The 8,372-nt window shown below is 48.0% G+C and overlaps 1 protein-coding gene across 1 annotated transcript; it reads left to right on the forward strand.

Annotated features, from left to right (window-relative positions):
- Nucleotides 1–980: 980 nt before the first annotated feature.
- On the forward strand, nucleotides 981–7,854 carry myoc (myocilin). The gene is made up of 4 exons (XM_055642264.1): nucleotides 981–1,435; nucleotides 2,067–2,123; nucleotides 2,297–2,416; nucleotides 6,774–7,854. Exons 1-4 carry the CDS (start codon nucleotides 1,003–1,005, stop codon nucleotides 7,556–7,558), a joined length of 1,395 nt encoding a protein of 464 aa, XP_055498239.1. The 5' UTR covers nucleotides 981–1,002; the 3' UTR covers nucleotides 7,559–7,854.
- The last annotated feature ends 518 nt before the right edge of the window (nucleotides 7,855–8,372 follow it).

Here is an 8,372-nt window from a genome sequence, read left to right on the forward strand (position 1 = left end):
AGGTCAGCCATCATCCTCCGCCTGTTCCACCGTTAAGGTCTTGGTTGGATTGCTCTTTGTCAGAGACCTTCCCCTCGACCTTACCGCCATGGGTGGCCCTACCAGGAGCATAGCTCCAGACGGCATTGCTCTCAGGATCACACAAGCTTCTCCACCACAACAAGGTGACAATCCACGGAGAAGTATTGCCCGTACAAGGTGTACAAAATCATGAGAGGAATGTATCGGGTAAATGCACAGATATTCCCAGAGTAGGGGAGCCAAGAACCCGAGAACATATGTTTAAGGTGAAGGAGCGAAAGATTTAATCTGAACCTGAAGGACACCATTTTTCCCACAAAGGGTGGTGGGTGTATGGAATAAACTGCCAGAGGAGGTAGTTGAGGCAGGGACTGTCACAATGTTTAAGAAGCGTTTGGACAGGTACATGGATAGGGCATGTTTAGAGGGATATGGGGCAAACATAGGCCGGTGGGACTTGTGTAGGCATGTTGGGCAGCTGGCAAGTTTTAGTTTATGTACCTCGTGTACACGTTGGTGGCGTGCTAACCAATCAGCCGAAATACTATGTGCCGTCCACACTGTACTGAAACAGGATAAAGGGAATATCGTTTGATGCAAGATAAAGTTCAGTAAAGTCCGATTAAAGATAGTCCTAGGGTCCCCAATGTGGTTTGTGGTAGCTGAGGGCAGCTTTCTAGTTGGTGATAGGATGGGTCAGTTGCCTGATCAGCTGGGAAGAAACTGTCCCTGAATCTGGAGGTGTACGTTTCATACTTCTGTTTCCCTTGCATGTTTTCGTGCTGTGTGACTGTATGGGGCGGGTGGAAGGAGAGAGAGGGGGGGATAAAGGGGAATAGAAGATACAGAGGGAGTTCTCGCCAGTAGAGCCCGCCCCCTGTGTGACTGTATAAATGTCCTGCACCCCGCGGTCCAGGCATTGAAAGTCTTTTTGCAGTTCCCTCTTTAACATTGAAAGTCTTTGCTCGTCTCTCGGTCGGTATGGAGGTCACTTCACTGCTCGCCATCGCCTGCTCGTTAGTCCTGACCGCCTGCGGCCAGTCGCCCACCTTCTCCCGCACGTCCAGCAGGGACGGCCGGTGCATTTACTCGTTCACCGTGCCCAGCCCAGCGGAGGCGAGCTGTTCCGAGCCGGGGGAAGCGCTGAGAGCCGTGCGGGAGCTGCAGAGGGAGCGGGCGGCGCAGCGGGGGGAGCTGGAGGCGATGGAGCAGCGGCTGCGGCTACTGGAGGGGAGGCTGGCCGGCCGGGAGGAGGCAGCGGCAGCGGCCGGCGAGGAGGGCAAGCTGCGGGCGGAGAAAGCCGACTTGCTGCGGAGGCTGGAGGCGGCGGAGCAGGAGAACGCCCGGCTCCGGGACGGTCGCTGCCCCGGCCACAGAGACTCTGCCCGGGACAGTCAGCACGTCGCCCGCGGGGGTGAGGAGCTCAGTGGGGTTCCCCTAGGCAGTGGGCATCGGGTGGGTCACTGTACCCCAGTGGGGGGGGGGGGGGGGGGGGGGGGGGGGGAGGGGGGGAGAGTGGGGGAGAGGGGAGAGAGGGGTTGGGAGAGAGGGAGGGGAGATGGTGAGTGGGGGGGGGGGAGAGAGAGGAGGGGGTGAGTTTATTGTCATATGTCCCAGATAGGACAATGCCATTCTTGCTTTGCATCAGCACGGTGAGAGCGTGGGAAAAGGGATTTAAGACAGTGGGGGTGAAACTTGAATTCCCTGCTTCGCTGCAAAGTCTACTAGTCAGAATAGCTCAGAAGATAGACACAAAGTGCTAGAGTAACTCAGCAGGCGCTTACACCAGAGGGTGGTGAATCTGTGGGATTCACTGCCACAGAAGGCTGTGGTGGAGGCCAAGTCAATTTATATTTTTTAAGGCAGAGATTGACAGATTATTGATTAGTACAGATATGAGGGGTTATGGGGAGAAGGCAGCATAACTGGGTTAGGACGAGGGAGAGATAAACCAGCTATGAGTGAATGGCAGAGTAGACCTGATGGGCTAATTCTGATCTTATGAAGGTCTCTGAGTTCTAAAATGTGTTTGGTTTTTATTTTAGGGAGGCAAGATTTGTTCAATTTACCTTCACGAAAGAGAGCGCAGTCTGGCCGAGAAGGTAAGAGTCTCGGACAAGGTTCTAACAAGAATCCTGTGGAGAGTGTAATATTTGCAGAAGGCTTGCAATAAATTTACGTTTTGTTATCGTTGGCTGCATTCTGTTGTGTAACGCGTTGCAATCTGTGTGTATAATATATATATATATCCCTCTCCCTCTCTCTGTCACTGCAGCCTCCAAGTGGAACTTTGAAAGCACTGGGTATCAAGAGCTCAAATCGGAAATTATCACAGAGATTCCTGCTTCAAAACTTGCGCCCCGGGGCGAGTCTGGCGGCACGTCACAAAACCCAGGTAAAGTAGTGTTAACTACTCCACGTGCTGGAGTAACTCAGTGGGTCAGGCAGCATCTCTGGAGAACATGGAGAGGTGACCTTTCCAGCCAGAACCTCCCTCAGACTGATTGTAACACAGAACGTGCTTCCTATGTTGGAGCATGTGACACTAACACCACTGTGGGGCAGGATATCTTATTGCATATTGCAGTTCTGTTTTAAAATAGAACTGCAATATGCCAGGTTTAGTGTGGTCTGCTCAGCCGTTCAATACAGTCCTGGAGAATCCTTCAACTCAATATCATACCCAACATGTCAAAACATCCAGCCCCTTCTTCAGTATTTTCAGTGACTTTGTCTCCACAGACTACTCGTAGAGCCATGTACAGCGTGGAAATAAACCCTGCCCAACTTGCCCACAGCGACCAACATGCCCCATCCACACGAGTACCTACATGTATTTGGCCCAAATCCCTCTAAACCTGTTTGTTAAACGTTGCGATACTACTTTCCTCAACTATCTTCTCCGGCAGCTCATTAAATGCACCCACATCCCCGTGTGGAAAACGTTACACCTCAGGTTCCTATTAAATCTTCACCCCCTCTCACCTTAACCCGATGTCCTCTGGTCCATACTCTAGGCAAGAGGCTCTGCGCATCTACCCGATCTATTCCTCTCATGATTTTGTACACCTTTATAAGCTCAACCTTCATCCCCCTGCTCTTCTGCGGTAGAGAATTCCATGGGTTCATATCACCCGAGTGAAAGCATTTCTCATCCAGATTAAACGGCTTGGCCGTGGCACTAATGCCTTGTGGTTCTGACTGCGACCAGCAGGCGGCGAGTGGATACCGCCAGCTTCCAGCCGCAAGAATAACTTGTTGGTACTAAACTTGTTCTTACGCGGGATCATTCCCAAAGCAAATTCTGCACAGAAGAATCCACCTGCAAGGACGGGGTAAGAATCAAAAGTGATGAAACGGGTTGGGTCTTAAAGCAAAATGAGAAATTCCAGAAATGAACACAACAGAGAGCAGTCCAGATACAAGGTGCTGATTCAGTCTGAAGGGTCCCGACCAGACACATCATCTGCCCATTGTCTCCAGCGATGCTTGTGCCTTTTTCTGATCAAGACTCGAGTCCCGAAACAGAATAATGAAATTCTTACTTCTGTACTAGCAGCACAACAGAGATGTAAACGCCATACTCTAAACATTACAAACACAAAAAAACTATATATATTTAACCAGCATGAAATAGTACAGCACAGGAAGAGGCCCTTCGGTCCACAATGTTTGTGCTGAACATGATGCCAGGATTAACTAATCTCCTTTGCCTGCACATGATCCGTGTCCCTCCATATCCATTTGACAATGGGCATTGTGTCAGATTCAGATTCAATTTTAATTGTCATTGTCAGTGTACAGTACAGAGACAACGAAATGCATTAGACAACGAAATGCATTAGACAACGAAGTGTCAAAGCGTGCAGCCATCCTGTGTATCTACCTCATTAGAGTCATAGAGTGAAAGTGTGGAAACAGGCCCTTCGAACACATCTACGGCTCTGCCATCATCAACCCTTTTGGTCACATCTTCAAAAAAAATCAATCAAATGTGAGACAAGACCTCCCACGTACAAAATCAGCCCTTGCCCATCCAAATGCCTGTATAACCTGTCCCTCAGAATACTCTCCAGTAACTTACCAACTACAGATGTTATAGCTCACCGGCTTATAGTTCCCAGCATTTTCCCTGCAGCCCTTCTTGAAAAGAGGCACAACATTTGCGCCCTCTGGCACCTCTCCTGTATTTAAGGATGACTCGTAAATTTCAACCAGCGCTCCCGCAATTTCCTCTCTAGTTTCCCACAATGTCCTCGGCTATGTCTGATCAGGCCCCGGAGATATGTCTACCTTCAAATGCGACTGTTCCTTCAGTATCTCTTCAACGGTAACACTGACTGCTCTCAAGACACTTCCAGTGACTGCTCCTATTTCCCCCGTCCCACCGTCTTTCTCCCTGGTACAGAGAAGTACTAATTGAGGACCTTGCCCATCTCCTGTGGCTCATCACAGAGGTGACTGCTTTGATTCCTGAGAGGTCCCACTCTCTCTCTAGTTGCCCTTTCCCCCCTTATGTATTTATAAAATCTTTTGGGATTGTCCCTAATGCTATCCAGAGCTATCTCCTGGCCCATTTTTACCCTTCTGATTTCCTTTTTTAGTGGACTCCTTAGTTCACGAAAGTCCTCCAGGGATGCACTTAATCCCAGTGCCTAATTTCCCTCGTCAGCCAAGCTTCCTTACGTTTGCCTGCTTTGACCTTCACTCTAACGGGGCAGAGTTTTTTTCAGTACATTTTTAAAAACATCCCACTTGGCCGATGTTCCTTTCCCTTCAAATAACCTGCTCCAGTCAACTTAGAAACATAGAAATTAGGTGCAGGAGTAGGCCATTCGGCCCTTCGAGCCTGCACCGACATTCAATATGATCATGGCTGATCATCCAACTCAGTATCCTGTACCTGCCTTCTCTCCATACCCCCTGATCCCCTTAGCCACAAGGGCCACATCTAACTCCCTCTTAAATATAGCCAATGAACTGGCTCAACTACACTCTGTGGCAGAGAGTTCCAGAGATTCACCACTCTCTGTGTGAAAAAAGTTCTTCTCATCTCGGTTTTAAAGGATTTTCCCCTTATCCTTAAGCTGTGACCCCTTGTCCTGGACTTCCCTAACATCGGGAACAATCTTCCTGCATCTAGCCTGTCCAACCCTTTAAGAATTTTGTAAGTTTCTATAAGATCCCCTCTCAATCTTCTAAATTCTAGAGAGTATAAACCAAGTCTATCCAGTCTTTCTTCATAAGACAGTCCTGACATCCCAGGAATCAGTCTGGTGAACCGTCTCTGCACTCCCTCTATGGCAACTTGAGCGAGACCTTCTTTCATCCCCTTAAAGTTGTCCTTACCCCAGTTGAGCATTTTAACACGTGGACCCTCTCTTAAACTTATTCGAACTGTGATCACTGGTCCCAAAAGGCTCCTCCACACACTTCATTAAACTGCCCTTCCCAAATTCTGGATAGTGATAGACAAAGTACATCAAGCAGTACAGGCCAGTACAGAATATACACACATACTGTAAGAACAGCATCTCATCTTCCACTTGGGTGCCTCACAACTCAACAGTAAGGATATTGATCAGTAGACCACAAGAGGACAATGTATGTGTCGCACATGATGCAATGACCACCTCTGAATTACTTGCTCATAACCCATACCCTTCCAACCCATGCATATCAATATGCCTATCCAAAATACCACTTGCGTATCTGCTTTAAACCACCACCCCCAGCAGCACCTTCCAGGCATTTACTGCCCTGTGTGAAAAAAAAACTTTGCCCCTCACCTTAAAGCTATACCCTCTAGTATATACATTCTACAATGTTCCCTTCCCTGTGCCTGACCCAAGTGCACACCCATTTCTCCCACCCCTTTACCCTTCCACCTATATCCCTCCCTCTGGTTTCACATTTCATTCCTTTCCTGTTCGTCTCCAGCCCTTGTCCACCCACCTGCCTACATATAACCCCTCCCCTCCCCGTATTCATCTATCACTTATAGATAGGACACGAATGTGCCAGACTAATGCCCCTGTCCCACTTAGGAAACCTGAACGGAAACCTCTGAAGACTTTGCGCCCCACCCCAGGTTTCCGTGCGGTTCCCGGAGGTTTTTGTCAGTCTCCCTACCTGCTTCCACTACCTGCAACCTCCGGCAACCACCTGCAACCTCCAGGAACCGCACGGAAACCTTGGGTGGGGCGCAAAGTCTCCAGAGGTTTCCGTTCAGGTTTCCCAAGTGGGACAGGGGCATAAGACCATATCATTCCAGAAACGCCAACTACACATGCTTCAATACAATGTGGTCTTGTTTCCAGAGGTTTCCTAAGTGGGACGGGGGCATAACTCAGTGGGTGAGTTAGCATCTCTGGAGAATGGACGGGTGATCTTTCGGGTTGGGACCCTTCTTCAGTCTGAAAGTAGGGGGTGGAGAGAGGTTGAAGAGCTGGAGGCAAGAAAAGATCAGAGCTGGCCACAAATGACCTCAGGTCCATTGTTGGCTAGTGAAACTTTGTGGAGAACTGTGGGACTCACTTGCCAGGCTTTGTCCCTTCCAGCATTCTACCCCTCTCTACAGTCTGAAGAAGGGTCCCAACCCAAAACATCACCCATCCATGTCCTCCAGAGATGCTGCCTGACCCTGCTGAGTTAGACCAGCATTTTTTTTTTTTTTTTTTGGAATACATTTGGACTTGGCCAGTACAAAATTAAACAATGCCTGGATTTATTTCTTCATCTTACCCCGGCAGGTTGTGGGATGTTGGAATGGGTGGGAGAACCTGTGACATTCCAAAAGGCCGACTCCATTGTAGGTAGATATGGAGTTTGGATGAAAGATCCCGAGCCTGTTCCACCACACAGCAGGGAGCATATCTGGAGGATCAACACAGTTGGCACCGACATTCGGCAGCTTTACGAGTACCAAGACCTCGATCAGTTCATGAAGGGCCATGTCAGCAAGGTTTACTTGTTACCAGAACCAGTGGAAAGCACGGGGGCCACAGTCTATCGAGGATCCTTGTACTACCAGAAACGCAAGTCAAGGACCTTATTGAGATTTGAAATGAAGTCGGAGACAATTTTGGTTCGAAAGGACTTGGCCAATGCAGGTTACAGAGGAGTCTTTCCATACTCTTGGGGTGGCTATACGGACATAGACTTTGCAGTAGACGAGTTGGGGCTCTGGGTGATTTACAGCACCAATCAGGCTTACGGAGCTATCGTGATCTCCAAACTGGACCCCAACACCCTGGAAGTGGAGCGGACTTGGGCAACGGCGATACGCAAGAGAGCAGTGGCTAATTCCTTCATCATCTGCGGAGTCCTCTACACAATTAACAGTTATTCCAATCAGAATGCAGTCATCAATTTTGCCTACAACACGAACACAAACAGCAGCAAGGCACTGGCGATCCAGTTTGAGAACCGCTACCGATATAACAGCATGGTTGATTATAATCCAGCGGAAAAGAAGATCCTGGCTTGGGACAATTTTAACATGGTCATGTACGACATTAAACTCTCCAAGATGTGAGGATGTCAGATTATCTCCTTCATGGACAAACAGTTGCATTATGTTCCCCACTTCTTTTATATACATGTATAGATTATGGCTAGTTGAAATGCAGCAGTAATTTGTACACCGATTTCATGGCAGAGAATGCACGTTGAAACATTAGTAAAATTAAAATGACTGGAACAAGAAGAAGTAGTTCAGATGCTGGAAATCTGGGTTCCGATGCAAGGACACAGAACTGAAGTGTTACGTTTCTCTCCTGAGTTTTTACACCATTTTCTATTTGTTTTATTAAACCCAAGTTTGGACAGTTATAATGCAAGTGTATTTTGATTCAAACAGTACAGCCCAGAACTGAAATAAGGATGCATAGTGCTGGAGTAACTCAGCGGGTCCAGCAGCATCTCTGGAGAACATGGATAGGTGACGTTTCAGAGTGCTGGAGTAACTCAGCGGGTCAGGCAGCATCTCTGGAGAACATGGATAGGTGACTTTTCAGGTCTGGACTATTGTAGACAGCATCTGCAGTTCCTTGTTTCTACAGCCCGTTACTAGACAGGTGGTGCATGCTAAGATCCGACCACAGCCTCACTGTAAACCAATGATAGCATTCAGCAAGAGCTGAGATGGAATTGCATGTTACGTTAATACATCTCATCTTGGCATTTTTGACTGCCAAAAAATTAAAATTAACACTCAGAATAATCTGGAAGGAATCTAAAGTTGGCTCAATTGGAAATTAACGACAAATATGAAAGTGTTTCAAACTGTGGCACAATTGTGGAGCATGTTAAATTTGCAGTGAGAAATTTAAAAAAAGTCCTTTAAAAAA

The sequence above is a fragment of the Leucoraja erinacea genome, chromosome 10 (assembly GCF_028641065.1).
Source record: "Leucoraja erinacea ecotype New England chromosome 10, Leri_hhj_1, whole genome shotgun sequence".
Lineage (NCBI taxonomy): Eukaryota > Metazoa > Chordata > Chondrichthyes > Rajiformes > Rajidae > Leucoraja > Leucoraja erinaceus.

Excerpts from the sequence above, each read along its gene's own strand:
- myoc (XM_055642264.1), top strand. The coding sequence starts at position 1,003 with ATGGAGGTCACTTCACTGCTCGCCATCGCCTGCTCGTTAGTCCTGACC. Across the intron at positions 1,436-2,066 it reads TCAGCACGTCGCCCGCGGGG|GGAGGCAAGATTTGTTCAAT; the intron begins GTGAGGAGCTCA and ends TTTTTATTTTAG. Across the intron at positions 2,124-2,296 it reads AGCGCAGTCTGGCCGAGAAG|CCTCCAAGTGGAACTTTGAA; the intron begins GTAAGAGTCTCG and ends CTGTCACTGCAG.